General features: G+C 64.7%; 1 protein-coding gene across 1 annotated transcript; it reads right to left on the minus strand.

Annotated features, from left to right (window-relative positions):
* Positions 1-7,939: 7,939 nt before the first annotated feature.
* Positions 7,940-17,452, minus strand: CDHR2 (cadherin related family member 2). The gene is made up of 31 exons (XM_065644223.1): positions 17,407-17,452; positions 16,926-16,991; positions 16,696-16,835; positions 16,483-16,536; positions 16,166-16,255; positions 15,474-15,563; positions 14,924-15,046; positions 14,703-14,846; positions 14,485-14,560; positions 14,218-14,324; positions 13,908-14,138; positions 13,660-13,815; positions 13,267-13,434; positions 12,936-12,997; positions 12,602-12,842; positions 12,260-12,496; positions 11,918-11,987; positions 11,216-11,830; positions 10,879-10,950; positions 10,544-10,593; positions 10,280-10,431; positions 9,978-10,080; positions 9,809-9,897; positions 9,506-9,580; positions 9,307-9,384; positions 9,161-9,221; positions 8,924-9,048; positions 8,662-8,775; positions 8,427-8,504; positions 8,268-8,328; positions 7,940-8,059 (listed from the first exon to the last, which is right to left on the minus strand). Exons 1-31 carry the CDS (start codon positions 17,450-17,452, stop codon positions 7,940-7,942), a joined length of 3,894 nt encoding a protein of 1,297 aa, XP_065500295.1.
* Between the last annotated feature and the right edge of the window lie 243 nt (positions 17,453-17,695).

Raw genomic sequence — 17,695 nt, forward strand, 5'->3', positions numbered from 1 at the left:
CCCGCCGCCCGGCCAGCGGCCAATAACAGCTGCCCTGGGTGGCTGAGGGCAGGCCCTTCAGCAAACGGCGCTCTGATTGGCTGATGGCCGCCGGGACGGCCGTCGGGGGGCGCTGTGGAGAGTCGAACGGGTGGAGGGCACGGCAAGGCTCTTCTGATTGGCTGATTCTCTGGCCAATGGGAGGTGGGGAGAGGGGGGCGGGGCCTGACAAGGAGACGATGGCCCGAAGGGGGTGGGGAAAACGAGGGGGCGGGGCCAATTCGGGGGCGGGGTCAGTCGGGGGCGGGGGGGCGGGGGGACCGTGGGGTGCTGAGGGGTCGCGCCCGGCTCCTGGAGCCTGCACAGCCCCACGCTGCCATCCCAGCAGCGGGGGTTATGCCCTCCTGTGCCCCCCAGACGACCCTGGGGCCATGTCCCTGCCTGCACCCAGGAGCATCCAGGGCCATGTGCTGCGGTGTCCCCACCGCGGTGCCCTCCCACCCTGCAGAGCTGGGACACTGCCACCGGCTGTGTTTTGGGGCATCTGGGGCAGAAGGTGCTGGCAGGGATCAGGACCGCCCAGCACCTCCGTGCCGAGCTGGCTGGCAAGGCAGCACTATTTTTAGGGTGCTTGGTGCTTTTGGATCTCCCGCTATTGTACTTGTCATCCCAAGGCACTCACAACTCCGGGCACCCTGCGGGTCCTCCCGCTGGAAGCACGGGGAGGGGAGCCTGGGGGGCAGCGTGGGATGCACAGCTGCAGTTGGTGATGGAAACCTGGTGCCCCTGGTGCCCCTGCCACTCCCATTTGCCAGCATCCCATCAGCTCTGGCTCTGGCCTCCCTGCCCACAGGTAACGTGGGCAGCCACGCGTGAAGGCGTTGCAGCAGTGAGCAGCCACGGGAAACCCATCACCTTTCTGCCAGGCAGACCCGGAGGGGTCACGTGCCCTCGGCCAGACCCTTTCGGCTGTGTCCTACCACTCCCTGGCACCACTGGGCACAGGTGAGCCGGACGGCACAGAGCCAAACCTGGGCCCAGCTGTGTGCCGGGCGTGTGTGCCCGCCTGCACCGGTGTGTGCGGGCACTGGTGACGTGCTGGCGGCTGTGGGGGAGCCCAGCATGTTCACGTGGCGCTGCCCGTGCGAGCGTGGGAGGTGGGCCACGGTGCCAGGGAGGGGGCTGCCATGCTACCTGTGCCTGCAGCCCCCTCCACCGAGGGAGAATGCGCTTTTCAGGCAGCTGCCTGACTCCTCGCGCGCCGGCAGCGCGGGAGTGCGTTGCCAAGGCAATGGGGACCATCTTACTCATCCTCCTCGCTATTGTTCTCCTGCCAGCCCCGAGGTGCCCGGGTGGGGAGAGGAGGAGGAGGAGGCAGCTGGCCTGGGATGAAGGCTGCCTGCAGGGAGGGGAGGATGCTCCTCACGACCCCCCCAGCCAGCCCCACTGGGGATTGGGATGTGCTGGGTGCTGAGATGCTGACAGGGACAGCGAGAGCAGCTGCCAGCAGAGTTGAGAGCAGACGGTGAAAGCACATGCCATGAGGATGTGACCCTGCAGCCTCCCGCCCTGGGGCAGAGCCCTGGCCATGGTGTGGGGGAGGTTTTGATCCCCTCCTCTGCCAGGACTTCATCCCACCCTTAGTGTCCCTTGTTCTCCTTGGTGTCTGTGCCCAGGCTTGGGTTTGATCCCATGTGGGGCAGCGAGGGATGTAAACCCATATCTATGCTCCACACCATGCTCCGAGCCCAGTCACTGCTGCGAGCCTGGGACCAGCACAGAGGACCATGAGTGGGCAGAAACACCTTGAGGGGGGAACACACTGATGGGTGCAGTGATGCACCCTCACACCATCCATCCCAGCCACCTATTCGGGTGCCCAGTAGTGACATGGGGGTGCCCCACTCTGCCCCAGGGGGGCTAAAGCAATGCTTTTTACTTTATTTAATTTCCATATCCTGCCTCCCTATTTTTAGCCTTCGGGGTTTTGTTCCAGCCTGGCTGTTTACTGGAAGGAGCATTTCCAACCTCCTTTGTCTCCAAGCAACCAGGTGTGCCAGCTCCAATCATGCCAGCCTCACCCTATAGATCTATAGGGCTGGGAGGGTGCTAATAACGTTAACCCGAAGATGGGAGAACCTCATCTTGGGGTTCACATTAGCACATCCCCCTCGGGCCCCATGGATCCATAGCTCCTGCCCCAGTGCAGATCCCCCAGGGCAGGGAGGGCATCCTGACCATACAGGGTGATGGGGGGCAGCTGGGGGTGTTTGGGGGGGATGCTGGAGGGTTTTGGGGAGATGCAGGGATGCAAGTAAGGCAAGCAGGCCGCCTTCCCCCCCGCAGTGCGAGAGGGAGTGCGTGGGAAGGAGTTAGACAAAGCCTGAGCCCGGGAGCAGAGGCAAGCGCTGCCGGGAGGGAGACGGGGACGTTCTCCCCTCCCCGTCCTCCCCCACCCTTGGGTGAGAGGTGCGCGGGAGCCCATCTCCATCCCTGCTGCGCTGGCACCTTGTCTCTGTCCCTCCGGCCGGCTGGGGTGCAGCCCCCTCCCAGTAATGCCCGGGAGGGAAGCGACCGGCTCCATCACCAGGTAGGAGCGGGGACAGAGCTTTGTGTCGCTGTCACCCCTACCCGCGGGACCCACGCTAAGGGTTGAGGATCCACTGACCAGGCCGGTGCCAGCCGTGTGCCCCACTGTGCCCGGGTGCACCGGGGGGTGCCGGGGTGCCCGTCCCTGGGGGAGCCGGGGTGGTGATGCTGGGGGGTACTGGGGACTGCGGGTTGAGTGGCGCTCCCAGGGCGGGCCGGTGCGGTGACAGCGATGACACCGCGGGGGCTGTGAGCCGGGACCCCCCCGCTCCCCGCGGCAGCCGGCCCTCCCTCGCCTCTCCACCGCTGCCCGGGGGCGCCGGGGCGGGCGGCGGCCGGGGGGAGCGGCCCGGGGCGCGGTTGCGCCCCCGCCGCCGCCGCCGCCCCACGCATGCTCGCCGCCGCTGCCGCCGCCGCGCCGGAGCCGAGCGGAGCGGGACGGGAGCGGGCGGGAGGATCCGCCGCCACAGGTAACGGTGGCCCCGGGGCGCACGTGGCGGGGCCGGGCCGGGCGCTGCGGCCGCCGCCCGCCCCGTACCGGCACCCCCAGGGCGGGAGGCGGCGGCGCCGGGGACACCGGCACGGGTGGCGGGGACGGGGGCGGCCTCCTCCGGGCCGGGGCTGCCGCGGGGGCGGCTTTGTCCAGGCTCAGCCGGGGGACCGGGGCCGTGGCGTGCACACGCGTGTCCGTGGGTGCGGGTGTGCCCGTGGCCATGTGCTGGCGTGTGCACACGCGTGTGCCGGGGCTCCTCCGTGAGCGGCAGTACCGGGGCAGCATGCCCAGCCCCGGCCCGTAGGTGCTGTCAGAACAGGTGGGGTGCGGGGCAGCACGGGCCCCCCCGGGATCGGGGTGCTGCGTGGGAAGACGGGGACGGGGGGGTGGGTCGTTGCCTCCGGGGTCCCGGCGCTGCTGGTGGCTGTGGAGGGTTTGGTGCGAGCCTGGTCCCGGCTCCTGCCACCTCCCTTCAGGGGGACTTCCTTGGCTCCAGCCGGGTCTACTCGGCTCTGCCCTCTCCGGGACCCACGAGTGGCCGTGGCCGGAGGCGTGGTGTACCCCACGGCTGCGGGATGCGTGTGCTCCCAGCTGCAGAGGGACTCACTGGCACTGGGAGAGCTGGGGACTCCCGGAGAGCTTGGGGCTTCCCTGCTGTGCTCACACTGCAGGGCTGCCCTGTGGGGCTGGGGAGGGTTTGGTGCCTGTTGGGTGACACTGGCCTGTGTCCCCCCCACCATGCCGGGGTGCCTGCATACAGCCAACTCTGCGCGGCACAGCGTGGCTGGGAGCTCGCTGCACCCGCGACACGGGGCACAGGCTCGGAGCTGGAGCTTCCTGTGGCTGGGGGGTTCACGTGTCACACCCAGCTCTTGGGATAGTGGTTCCAGTGAGTGGAGAGCAGGACTTGGGCTGCCCTTTGCCCCTGCCATGCCCTGCAGCCCCCTCAGCCCCCAGGCCCCGCTTGCTCTCACCCCGTGCTGCACCCAGCTCCCCGCTGGCGGGCGGGGAGTGCTGACCCCCCCAGGCTCTCAGCCTGACTCCCAGGGCCGTGCTCAAGCTGCCGCTCTCCCCACAGGGGTGCCTGTGCCACAACCCCCTCTCCGGCAGCCGCAGCAGTGCCTGGATCCCGCTCCCAGTCTGGCTGCGCCGGGGGAAAGCTGGCTTTTACGGTAAGCGACTGACACCATTCCTCCCCTCCTGCGGCGCTGGGTGCCACCGTGCATCCTGTGCCGGAGCCGGTGGGTGCTCTGGGCAGCTGCCCAACCTGTTGTCATGGGTAGCACAGAGAAAAACGGTTGGGAACTGAGGGGGGCCAGGGGTCTGTGTGCTGCCCCTCCCTCACTGCCCCATCCTCTCTCTTGCAGACCCGTGGTGGGACTAGCATGGGAGAAGCCTTCCCCGGGCATGGGCAGCGCTAAGGAGCCCGAGGAGCTGCAGCTGCTGAGCCACCAGGCTGGGGCTGAGGACGCCTGCGAGCCCAGCGCCAGCTCTCCCGGTTGCCCGCTGGCGGATGAGTGCCTGCCTGGCTCTGGCTGTGCCGCGGCGGGCCATGCCATGAGGACCTGCTGCGCGGTCAAGACAGAAGCCCAAGGCACCACGGCCAGCCTGGCAACAGAGAAGAAGGTGGCATCGCCAACAGGACCAGCTCCTGGCACACTTTCGGACACCAGTGTGGAGCTGAGTGTGGCAGAAGGGAGCTGCGGGGGACCAAGTGGCGCTGCCCCTGCCTGCGGTCTCACAGAGATGGGGGGCCCTGGCACCCAGAAGGAAAACATGGCCTCCATGCCCCCCCCGCCTGAGCCCTGCCTCAAGGCACCCAGCAAGGACGCCGGGAGCACAATGGCTCCTGCCAAACACGTGGCGTTTGTGGAGCCTGTCGCGGGTGCCGAAGGAGATGAGCTGCTAAGCCAGGAGCAGCCCCAGGGTGGCATGGGGACGTCCCCAGGCGCTGTGCCCAAGCTGAGGGATGGTGAGGATCCCAAGCACTCCCGGGGGGGCACAGCGGACCCCCCTGGTGCCAGCACTGCAGGGAGCGGGGGCCGAAGCGAGGCAGGGCCGAGCTCTGCTGCCCTGGGTCAGCGCAGAGCCGAGGGGAGCCCAGCCCGGGATGTGGATGCCGGGAGCAGCCAGCAGCCCCGGACAGCCAAGCTGCTCTGTGAGTCCTACTCCTTTGAGGTGACCCCACCACAGGATGCTGGGACACAGGACATGGGGACGCAAGTGGACAACCGAGCGTCCCTGGTATCAGTGGCCTTGAGCCCCATGAGCCCCCCCGGTGGGGCTGCTGCTTTCACCTTCCCCAAGAGAGAGATGGGCTCCGCTGCCCCCCCACGCCTGGAGCCCTCCAAGAAGGATGCAGAGATGCAGGTGTCCATGCCCGTGGAGACCCGCTCAGTGGCCACTGGGCCCATGACACCGGTGGCCAAGTCCCCGCAGGCCTCGTACCCAGAGGTGCACGTGAAGGGGACGGTGGCAGAGGAGGCTCCAGAGCCCATCCGGGAGGTGAGCTGGGATGAGAAGGGGATGACGTGGGAGGTCTACGGGGCCTCCATGGAGGTGGAGGTGCTGGGCATGGCCATCCAGAAGCACCTGGAGAAGCAGATCGAGGAGCATGGGCGGCAGGTGGTCATGACCCCGCAGAGCACCCGCACCGGCTCCGTCAAGGGAGCCCCCCGCAAAGGGGAAGCCAAGGGGCAGCCCAGCGTCTTTCGGGCTCTGCTGCAAAACGTCCGGCGGCCACGGTGCTGCTCCCGCGCCGGCCCCGCCATGGAGTGAGCCACTGCCTGCGCTGGCGGGGTAGGGGTGCCACGGGGAGGGGTCCCTGCTGTGGCATCCCGAGACACCCGCTGCAGGTGTGCAGGGCTCCTGGGGCTGGGCTGGATGGTGGTGGAGCACTGCATGCGGGCACAAGGCGTCTCCTTTGCTGGGGGTCCCCTTGCCAGCCTGAGGTCCCCCCACCAGCCTGGCCCCATGGAGATGTCCCAGGGCATGAGGCTGGTGCCGTGTCTCTGTGCTTGGTGGCTTTTTTTAGCATGAAGAAGCACATGGCTCCTTCCAGCCGGAGGTGGCTGCTCCTGGGGCACCTCCTGCCCATGGCATAGGTCTGGTGATGGCTCAGGGTGGCCATGGGCAAGTTGCTCCTGGCTCCTCTGAGCTCTGTCCTGGCTCATGCTCTGGGCAGTAGCGTCGCTCCCCGTGCTGGAGGGATGCTGGTGCATCACGGTGCCACCACTTCACCAGCCCAGCGTTCGGCCATGCTCCGACCAGCCCACGCTGTGCACACGTGGGTCCCTGTGGCTGCCCAGGGTGGGGGCGTTCAGCCCAGCCCACCACAGCCCTGTCCCCTCTGCCTCACTGCCATGGGTGCCCTGGAGCTGGGGCGACATGGCCACGCAGGGCACTGGCACAGCTCTCAAATGGGAGAGACTGGCCAACGACGCCTGTGGTGGAGAGCCGCTTGTCCCCATCATCACTGGCTGGAGGCACCTGGGAAGTCTGTCCCCACAGCCTCCAGCCCACCCTACCTGGGGACCTGCCTGGGGGTGGCCATCAGAGCCCAGGGCACATCCTCGCAGTGCTGGCGGTGGAGATGAAGCCTGACCTGCCATCCAGCCTCCCGCGCAGGTCCCTCCAGCCCCGCTGGCTGCTCTCCTCCACAGCAGCTGGGGCTGCGCCAGCTGCAAAGCGCTGCCACTTTTTACAGCTGGGGTTTTACAGGGCAGGGGGGAGGGGGGCTTTTACTGAACCGTGTTTGCATTTTTGGAGCTTTTTAAGAGACACTTTCAGGCGTGCACATCCCCAGTGGCCTGTGGAACTGTGACCCTCTTCTCAAACACTTTTCCTACATTGCCTGCACCCCACCGGGCTGGAGAGCATTGGCTGTGAAGGATTGGTGTGCAGGAGGGGCTGAGCATCCCTGTGGCCAGCAGCACCATGGCATCCCGCTGAGATGTGGGTCCTGGCCCCATGCAGAGGACCGGCCCCACAAGTGCCACAGCAAGGGTGGGCCCAGGTCTGTGCCAGCTCCTGATGGGCAGGAGGCTGCAAACGGGGTGCTTGGGGAGCTGCACCATCCCCTCTGGGCAGAGATGCAGGAGGGCTGGAGGTGCTGGGGGCACTAGTGCAGCTGCTTCCCCTCTTGAAGAGGCAAGTCTTACCCTCCCAAACCGCTGTGGTACATCCTGGGCTTGTTTTGGCTTGGTGTGGCTGTCTCTTGCCCTGGGGAGGGCTGCGAAGGACTCGCTGAAGCGCCAGCCCGCAGCCAGTGCCCGCTCTGTGCTGTGGCGCTCACCGGGAGCTGGCTCTTCCCCGTGCCGTGGGCTGCAGGAGCGGTGCCATGGCCATGCAGGGAAGGCCAGGAGCCCTGGGGCATCACTCTGCCCCATGCTGTCCCCCACCTCCAGCCCCGCGCTGCTGAGCTGCGGCACCCCAGCACTGCAGCTGCATCACCTACTTTCTTCTTTTTTCTCCTCTTTCTTTTTTGGGGGGTTGTGGGGAGGAAGGGGGTGGGAGGACCAACCTGTCAATGTGGATGTTGGGTAATAAAACCTTGCACAAACCTCTGCGCGGGGCTGCCTGCACCTCCCTCCCCTGGGGCTGAGCAGGGACAGTGGGGCAGCCCAGGGAAGGGTCCCAGGGACAAGAAGCCAGGCCAAGCCCTGTGGTGACACTCACCTCCCCTCTGATGCCTGCCTGGCCCGAAACCAGCACCTCATGCCAGGAGAGATTGACCGCAAGCTGGATGAGCACCCCAGACAGATGGGCTGATACCAACAGGACGCCATGACCCCTGTGGGACAGGTTTATTGCCATCCTCTGAACACAACATCACCAAAGCAGCTGCCTGAGTCCTGCTCTGGCCCCGCTGCTCCCTGCTCACAAGTCCGTGGTGGTGAAGGTGGTGTTGATGTATGCCATTTTGGTGGGCTCCTTCTGGTTCAGGGCGGCCACCAGCACTTCCTCGTCGCTGGGGCCTGTCAGCTGCATATTGCCCTGCTGCAGGAGGAGACCGCGGTCAAAGGGGATGGGGACCAAGATGAGGGACAGGGACACCCCTGTCCCCCAGGAACTGGGGGCTGTCAAGGAGATGGAGATGAAGGGACACGAGGGGTGCAGGAGCCCAGAGAGCACAGCAGAGAGGAGGAGATGTGGGGTGCAGTTGCAGGACTCCCTACTGGGTACCAGCAGCTCTTTGCACACTCACCTTGGTCTTGAGGTTCTTGTCCTCAGGTGCATTTACTGTGTTTTCATCCAGGGAATTCATGCTGTGGAGAGTGGAGGGTGGGGGGTAGAAGGGGGCCCAGGCTAACGAGGACGAAGCCTGATGGCCCCATGGCTTTCAGGACCTGCCTGCAGAGCTCACCTGGCCACAGAGAGGGAGTCCTCGTGGAAGCCCAGGTCGTGGGAGGGATCAAGCGAGAGGTTCAGCATAGGGTTGGCCCTGGCCAGAGATGGGTGACAGGTGAGTGACTGTCCCCTGGTTCAGCCCATGGCAGCCGTGTCCCCCAGACAGGAGGGCTGTGACAGTGAGCCTGGCAGCCCCTGGTGTGGGGACGTGCCTGGGCTGTCCCCTCCTGCTGCAGGGAGCCCCCACTCACCCCTCTGCATTGTACTGGTTGGTCCCGGGAATGCCGGCTCCCTGCTGCACTGTGGCAGGGCTGAGCGTCGTGGCCACCTTCAGGGCCTTCATCGCACTCAGCTTCCTCTTGTAGCTGCAAAGCGCAGAGATGGGGTGAATGAGAGGGGCGGGGGGGAGCTGAGCCATGGGATGGGGTGGGCAGGAGCGGGACGGAGGGTGGGGATGGGTCTGGGGGTGCCAGTGAGGATGGGGGGCAGGAGGGTGTGTGGGCAGTGCACTACCTCCTGGTGGTGAGAACCAAGACCAGAGTCATGATGAGGATGAAGACGAGCAGGAACGCTGCCAGCCCTGCAATGATGGCGATCAGCTCCGTCTCCCTGGTGGGCGTGACCACCTCCCCGGGGCCCTGGTGCAGAGCAGAGGTGAGGGCACAGCCCCAGCCTGCGAATCCCCCCCAAGCCCCAGCCCCACACAGGGCTGGTGCCATCTCCCCGTGCCCCTTGCCCAGCCCCACTCACGATGACGGCCAGCCCCAGCTTCACCAGCTCGGCCAGGATCAGCGGGTCGGACTGGATGAGCCTGCCAAGGAAAGCAGAGACGTGAGCGGCAGGGCTGGACCGGGTGTGCGATGGTGCCAGTGTGTCCCCCCCACCCCGGCACGCACACGCTCAGCTGGTTGACCTCCAGGGCAGTGCCATTGCTGTAGACGAAGTATGCCTCCATCACCGACTTGGCTTCCACCCTGCGGGATCAAAGATGCAGGGTGAGCGGGGTGTGGGGTACAGTGCCCTGCCCCAGGGTGACCTCCTTCCCCCGATGCCACCACCATGTCCCCTTCCCCACCGCCTGCAGGGCCCACTCACTGGGAGGCGCGGGTGCTCTCCAAGCCCTGGATGCCCACCACGTAGACCCCTGCCTTGGTGGCGCTGGTCAGGGCCCTAGGAACAGGAGGGACGGCGTGAGGCTGGGCCGGGTGTCCTGCTGCTCCGCTCACGGGTACGGGAAGCAGCTGGACCCCCTGTAGCCCTCAGCTCCAGTGGGGCCTGCCTGCCCCTGTCCCCTTCACAGTCTGAAGCTCAGAGACATGGTCAGCGGGTGCTGGTCTGTGTGCTCATGTCCCCTGCTGCACAGCCAGGCACCCCCCGCCCCAGCCCGACACCCCTTACACTTTGATATTTTCCAAGTTACTCTGGACTTCATCCACTGTTGTCACAAACTGAAGGCGAACACGGTAGCTCTGATCCACTGTGAATATCTGTGCGGGCAGAGCAGGGGTGAGCGGGGCTGGGCAGGGCGCAGCGTGTCCCTGGACGGGGGGACAGGGGTGACACTCACGGTCAGCACAGTCTGTGCCATGTGCACTGGTTCCTCGCCATCCCGAGCCTCCACCGTCACCTGGTATTGCCCCTTCAGCGAGCCATCAAGGTTGCTGGCCACCCTGCGAGGACAGGGACATCAACAGCCCCGCAGGAGGGCACAACAATCCTCCAAACTCCACCCTGCCACCAAACCCGGGGCAGGACCCAGGATGGCTTTGTCCCCTTGCCAGTCTGCAGCGGCCCTGCCCACACCTCTGCCTGGCAGCAGGCAGGAGCCGAGCCACGTTCCCCCGCTCCGGCCCAGACCCATGGCCTCACTGGATGCTCCCAACGTAGCTGTTGTCCTTGGCCGTTGTCACCACCTTGAAGAGGTTCTCGAAGGGCCGGCTGACCCCGTTGTCCTGCACGAGCACCACGCTGGCGATGGAGAAGGTGATGGCTCCCCTCGGCCCCGAGTCAGCGTCCGTGGCCTGTGGGAAAAGCGTGGCAGGAGCACGGATGGCAAGGGCCACCACTTTCCCATGGCAGGGATGGGTGAGCCTGGCTCCACACACTGATAGACGCACACGCACAGCTCCTCACCGTCACGGTAGCCACTTGCAGGTCCACAGGAGAGATTTCGGGGACAACCACTGCCGAGGACAGAGAGGCGGACAGCGCGGTCATGCTGGTGTGCAGCCAGACCTGCTGCAGACCCCATGGCCACACAGCCCCCAGGCTCAGCAAAGCTCTGAGCGTCCCCCCGCACAGCCCTTGGCCCTGCAGCCTTCATGGAAAGCACCGAGTCACCCCAGCCTGGCCCTGCACCTCACACAGCCCTGCCCTGGCTGGGCGAAAGTCCCCATTGCTGGGGTGGTGACAGAGCACGTGTGGGTGCAGGGAGGAGCCCACAGGGTGCACCAGCCCCAGCTGCTCACCAAAGGTCTCCGAGATGGGCTGGAAGACTGGCGTGTTGTCGTTCACATCGGTGATGAGAATCCTCAGGGCTTCTGCAAATGCCCCAAAAGCAGAGCTCCGGTCACCAACAGAGCAGCCCTGTAGCACCCTTCTCTGCCTCCTGTGGGAGCCCCATCCTCCCAGCAGGCTCAGATCCCCGTGGCAGGGGCCAAAAGAGCTGGGGACACCCTCCCTCCATCACCAAACTGCCCAGCTCCTGCTCTGCTACCCGCAGCTCCTCCTGGGGGGCAGCACAGGCAGGTCCCACCGCCCACCCTGCCCAGTGGTGGTGGCAGGAGCGGGCAGTGGCTGCCGTACCGTTCTGGCTGTAGCGGTTGCCCTTCTCGGTGTACAGGTCTTCAGCCCGCAGTGTGAGCACCACCTCGTCACACAGCTCATAGTCAATGTCCGAGCTGTTCACCAGCACCGAGCCGTTGGGTGCCAGTACAAACCAGTCCTGGCACACATCCCCAGCGCTGCTCGCCCCCTTGAAGCAGGCGACCGCCAGCTCCTCGAAGACCAGCGAGTGGTTGGTGTCGGGGTCGGAGGCGACCAGCGTGCAGACCAGACCCTGCTGCGTGCCGTTCTCGCTCACGTGCACGTCCTGCAGTGAGGCCGGCAGGATGGTGGGGGGCTCATCATTGACATCTAGGATGTGGACCACCACTGAGACGTTGGCAGTGTCCCCCACGTTGTCTGCGGCCGTGTTCTCTGCCAGCACCACCAAGGAGAAGAACTTCTCCTGCAGGCTGTCATAGTCTAGGGACACATCAGGGTCCACGGACAGCTGCCCACTGTAGTGCCCTGGCATCAGGTAGGATGAACGGATCAAGAAGTTGCTGGAGCCAGTGCCCCTCTGAAGTTGGAAGGAAATGCGGGAATTGATCTGTGTCCGGTCAGCATCTGTGGCCTCCACCTCACCCACGAAGGACCCTGAAGGTGGAGACGGACACTCAGTGGCCAGTGGGCATTGACTCTGGGCCACTGCTCATCACACAAGCCTAGCCACGCAGCTTCTACCTGGAGAGTCTTCAAGGACTGAGAACTCATAGGACTGGTTGAGGAACACAGGTGCATTGTCGTTCACGTCCTGTAGAAGATAAAGTCCATGGCTGTAGCTGCTCCAGGAAACAAGGTCCCTCATGGCAGGCTGGGGACAGGAGTGTGGATGCCTGCCTGCCCACGGGAGGCACACAAGCCCTGTCCTGCCTCCCTGCATCAGCTATTTCCTCTGCCCGCACAGAAGGCCTGGGGACACGGTGCCCCTGCCACAGCCAGGGATCTCACAACCCCCCCCGCCCTTACATCCCAGCTCCAACCCCTGCTTGTCCCAGCACATCCCCGCTTCTGCCCAGGGCTCACCCCCACAGTGATGGTGACGTTCACCAAAGTACTGAGCTGTGGCACGCCGTGGTCATACACCTCCACTGTCACCACCATCTGCCCCCGCTCATCTTCCAAGGCCTCGCGGTCCAGCGGCTCCTTGCTGTGCATCTCACCTGTGGTCGCATTGATGGTGAAGTTGTTGCTGAATGGTCCTGGCAAGATCCTGAAGCCCAGCTCGCTGTTGGGGTTGCCAGGCTCGTCGTTGTCAATGGCCTGTAAAGGTCATGGGCTGGAACAGGGCTGTCCAGCCCCTTGGGGACAGTCCCGGCTCCTCTCTAACAGCCCCGCATTGTCCCCTCTATGTCTGTCAGTGCATACCTGGATCTGCGTGCTGACGTTCTGCCCCTCTTCCACTGAGATGAAGTAGGAGCCAATGACGATGGGTGTCATGTCGTTGTCATCCAGCACGGTGATCTCCAGCACAGTGATGCCCACCAGGTTGCCCCCATCCTTGGCCTGGAGGTTGGCGTAGTAGATGGAGCGTGTCTCCCGGTCCAGCAAGCTCCCGTCCCGCACCAGCACTGCCCCGGTTGTGGCATTCACCATGAAGATTTCACGGCTACAACACACATGGAGCCGTCACCGGGGTCTGGCCTGGAGCCCCCCTTGCCAGAACGATGCCCTGGTTGCGGCTGACCGTGCCCCTACATACATGCTCTCCGGGAGCAGCTGGTAGGTGATCTGGCCCAGGACACCGCTGTCTGGATCATAAGCCTAGAAGAGAGGGGGAAGCATCTGGTCAATCCACCTCAGCTCCCAGAGCAGTGATGAGTCTGGGGCATCAACCGCTGGCAGTGAGCACCCCAAAAACGCAGCCCTGATGGGCACGGGGTCCCACAGCCTGTGTGCCTGCTGGCACTGTCTCCTTTTCATGTGCACAGGAAGACCAGTGCCCTCAAGGCAAGCTGTGCCAGCAGTGCCAGGGGTGCCCAGGCCCTTCTTGGGGGCTGTAAACTGTTTCTGCTCCCTGGCCTGTGCCTGACCGTAATGTTTGGGGCAATGACAGTGCCATCAGGGCTGTTTTCCATCACACTCAGGTTGTAGGTGCTCTGGGGGAACTCAGGGGTGTGGTCATTGCTGTCAATGAGATCGATGGTCACGGTGGCTGTGGAGCAGCAGTCTGCGGGGTTCCCCGTGTCATTTGCAACGATCTGCAGGATGGAGAAGGGACAGTGACTCTCATGGTTCCCCAAACACGAGAAAGAGACCTGTCCCACTCCAGCCCAGCTCTCCTGCACCAAACAAGCTGCCAGGGCAGAGCCATGTTCTGCTTTAGCTCTGGAGCCCTGCAGGAGAAGAGCTGTGTGTGCCCTGTGTCCTGGCATATGCAGGGAGCAGGGACTGTCCCCATGGCGAGGCAGCCCTATAGGTCCCACCTGCACCACCATGACGTGGCTTATTTCGTAGTCCACAGCGGATGGGTCTTGCACCAGCAGCTGGACCTCTCCTGTGCCCGTGATCTTTGTGGGGGAGACAGTGAAGGCGCTGGCACTTGGACCCTGCAGGTACAGCTCATAATTGCTGTTGACACCCTGCTCGGGAGAGACATGCAGGAGTAAGGGTGGGTGGTACAGCAAGGACAGACATCTGCACCCTGGCCTGGTTTCCCAGGACAGGCTCCCACCTTGTCTGGGTCATGGGCGACGATGCTGAGATTGGATACGGGCAGTCTGGAGGAGGAGTGCTCTATGATGCTGCCCCTGAAGCTGTTCTGGGCATCGGTGGAGAAGTTGCAGTTGGAGAGGGAGCAGTGGTAGAACTGGGGCTTGTTGTCATTGACATCAGTTACCACGACTGTCACCAGGGTGCTGGCCTGGGCCACCCTGTCGTGGATGTCCAGGTGCTTCTCACGTGCCTGGGCAGGAGGAGAGAGAGGGTCAGATGAGCCCGCGGAGAGGAAGAGGATGGGGCTCCCCTTGCTGCCTCCTGCTCACCATGACTTCCAGCAGCACCTCCTCGCTTGGCAGCTGCTCACGGTCCAGGGGCCCACTCACAGTGATGGTGCCCGTCGTGGCATTGATAGCAAAGGGGACGCTGTCACCTAGGGCAAGAGGACAGCAGGAACCGGCTGCAGCCACTGGGGAACGCAGGCCTCTGCCAGCAGGACAGGCTGCGGTGCCTGCCAGCCCAGAACCAGGCTCTGTCGTGCCGCTTGCTACCTGAACATCCCTCTGCCCATCCCACCCTGTCCCAGCACTCACTGGTGATGCTGTAGGAGATTTCATCATTCACTCCCGTGTCTCTGTCCATGGCGGTGACAGTCAGCACAGTGGTGCCCTGTGGGGACACGGCCATCAGGGCAGGAACCCTGGCACCTCCAGCTGCCCCCATGTCCAGTGGCTCAGACACTTTGGGGCATCACAGCCGCCTTGGGAGGGCCGGGGTAGGGACACGTCTCTGGGAATGACGAGCTCCTTACCAGGGCGCAGTTCTCGGGCACGGAGCCGGAGTAGGGCTCGTTGAGGAACCGTGGGTCTAGGTTGGGCACATCGCGGATGGTCAGGGACAGGTAGGCCGAGCTCTGCTGGAAGGTCAACACGTTGTGCAGCAACCCCCCACCGTCCTGGGAAGCAGAGCACCCGTTAGTCCTGTGGTACCCTTACCTGGCAGCCCTGCACCCCCTGGCCAGCTGGCCCCCACCTTGGCAATGATCTTGAGCTGGTAGAAGGTGTTGTTGGCATAGTCCAGTGAGCCATTGAGCACCACGCTCCCGTTGGGCAGGATGTAGAAGAGCCAGCGATTCTTTGCACTGTCTGGGATCACCTGGGTGGGGGACATCACCCTATGTCACCAAGGCAGGGAGCAGAGGTCCCCCAGTAAGAGATGGGGGCTCAACCCTCATTCTTCTACCAGGCTTAGCCCACTGGCTGTAGGGACCCCCTGCCACCTGGCTTGTCCCCAGCTTGCAGCTGTTCAGCACCTTGCACCCATTGCCCAGTGGGTGCAGAGCCAGCCCCCTGCTTCCCCAAAGCAATGGGGCTGTCCCTGGCCGGGTCTCCCACCACCTCTGCTCCACAGAGGTGGCTCAGGGGCAGGTTTTGGGTATGGCGTGCTCTTCTCTGCGATGCACTGCTGCTCTCCAGCCAGCAGGTCATGGGGCCCCCAGCGTCCTTCCAGCCACCTGCCCCCCAGCACACTGACCCCCAGCCATGGCAGTGCCCGGGATGTCAGGACTCAGCCCCGTACTCACCTCCTCGATGCTGTAGCTGACTTTGGAGGCGTTCCCGGTGTCGCTGTCATTGGCAAACACGGTGTAGATGATGCTGTTGGGTTGTGTGTCCTGGGTGCACAGAAGGGTGTTGGTGGCATCACCCAGGAAAGCAGCACAGGTGGTGCTGGGATGAGCCCCTGCCAGCCCTGCTCTGGGGTGCTCTGGCCCCACAGGGCTCCAGGGGCTGCCCAGTGCCATCAGCCATGCAGGGATGAGCTGCTGCCCTTGCTCAGGCTGAGCAGAGGCCAGATCCCTCCCTGACCCCCGCCTGGGGCTCCCTGGGAGCAGGGGTTGTGCCCCAGCCCTGGGGCTGCCAGAGCAGGGTTGGACGCAGTCCCACACCCTGTCTGCACCCCGATCCAACCTCATCCCAGCCCAGGCACTCCCTGATCAGAAACTCATCACAAGGGCAGAGTCCCAGCCACGCGCCCGCGCCCTGGACTGGAGCAGAGGCACCCGCTGGGAACTGCCCCAGCACCGCGTGCTCCCGGGTCCCCCCTGCAAGCAGCGCCGCCACCTCACGCCCAGGAACACCGTCACCGCACACGCAGGTGTGGGGTCACCCGGTTCTTGGCACACCGTTGTCCCACTGCTGGCACACCCATGCCACGGGAGCCACCCAGTGCCCCTGCCCTGCTGCCCGCATGGGCTGGCAGGTCCTGGGAAGGTACCTCGGGGATGATGGCTTCATATGGCAGATGCTGGAAGACTGGGGCATTGTCATTACGGTCCTCCACGATGACTGTGAGCTTTTTGGAGACCTACCGGGTGTCAGGGAGGGCACAGGGTGAGTGTGGGAGATGGTGCCCAGCAGAGCTGGGTGCAGCTCTAGCGTCCCACAGCCAGCCAGTATCACCCGCCCCCAGGCAAAGCCCCCTCCAGCCTCCTTCCCGACCCAGCCTCATCCACGGTCCCGCTGAGCCCCTGCTCCCCTCCCATCCCCATCCCCATCCCCGCTGCAGCCACCCAGCCGTGCCCCGGCACTCACGGCTTCATTCTTCCCGTCAGACACCGTGACGGTGATGGTGAGCTTGGCCTGGGCCTGGGGGGGACACAAGGCAGGTCTTGGTCAGCGCTTTGGGGCCAGGGACTGACCCACAGTACCCCTGTGAGCAGCTCCCCCACAGGATTCACTGCTCTGCCTTTTGTCACCCCAGAACCCCAGCTTGGGCAGGGACATCTGCCCAGTCCGTGCCCTCACCTCACGGTCCAGGTAGTTCTTCAGCGTCACATTGCCTGTCTGGGCATCGACAGAGAAGTAGAAGGACTCCGCCCCACTGATGCCATAGGTGAGTGGGTCCCCATCCAGGTCAATAGCCGTCAGCTGGAAAGCCTGGTGGCCTGGGGACACAGGTGGCATCAGCCCATGCCAGAGGACCCCCCAGACCCTCCTGCTGCACCTTGGGGCCTCTCCGAGGCTGCCCCACTCACCCAGCTCCAGGTCCTCGGGCACGTAGACGAGGGTCATGTTGAAGAAGGGGGCTGTGTTGCCTGAAACTACAAGGAGAAGGTGTTGAGGAGCACCCCTGCGCTGGGCTCTGCCTGCACCCCGCACCCCACACCCAGCAGCACCTACATAGCTCCAGCCCCAGCTCCCAGCTGTGGTTTGGGTCTCCAGGGCAGGCAGGGGAACTCACCACCCCCCACCTTCCTCCTGCTCATCCCACACCTCCCATCTCCAGAGCACACTTGACCTCCAGCTGCAGCACCCACGCTGGGTGCCATCCCGCTGCCCAGCCTCCTCTGCCGTGCCCAGGGGCAGCAAGGTTGCCCTTGGGGCTCCAAGGTGCCAAAAGGTTGGGCAACCGTTCTGGGGATCCCAGCTGCCCTCAGGAGTTTGGAACAAGTGCTGGGGACTGAAAGCACTTCCAACACCTGCCCACCCACTCCAGCTGCTGAGCAAAGTCCTCACCTGCTGTCAGGAGGAAGGGGAGCAGCATCAGCGAGCGCCATGCCATCCTGACGGCGAGCCTGTGGACACACACGGGAGAACCAGCGCCTGGGGCTGATGGCTCCCACCAGCCACCCCAAATCCCTCCTGGGGACCAGCCCCTGGGGCAGGAGGGGCTTCAGTGGGGACAGTCCACTCTGCTGAGCCGGGCTGGTGAACAACCACCAGGCTCCATCCCACACCCCTGGGGACATGGCATAGGGGAACAGGGGTGGCCTCCAGTTGCTGGAGACCATGGGGGCGCTTGGGG

The sequence above is a fragment of the Caloenas nicobarica genome, chromosome 13 (genome assembly GCF_036013445.1).
Source record: "Caloenas nicobarica isolate bCalNic1 chromosome 13, bCalNic1.hap1, whole genome shotgun sequence".
Lineage (NCBI taxonomy): Eukaryota > Metazoa > Chordata > Aves > Columbiformes > Columbidae > Caloenas > Caloenas nicobarica.

What these genes read in the sequence shown, in the direction of transcription:
- CDHR2 (XM_065644223.1), bottom strand. Translation starts at nt 17,452, where the DNA reads ATGGCATGGCGCTCGCTGATGCTGCTCCCCTTCCTCCTGACAGCAG. An exon ending in TCGCCCATGACCCAGACAAG is followed by an intron (nt 13,816 to 13,907) that starts GTGGGAGCCTGT and finishes TCTCCCGAGCAG; the next exon opens with GGTGTCAACAGCAATTATGA. An exon ending in AGTCCTTGAAGACTCTCCAG is followed by an intron (nt 11,831 to 11,917) that starts GTAGAAGCTGCG and finishes CTCCACCTTCAG; the next exon opens with GGTCCTTCGTGGGTGAGGTG.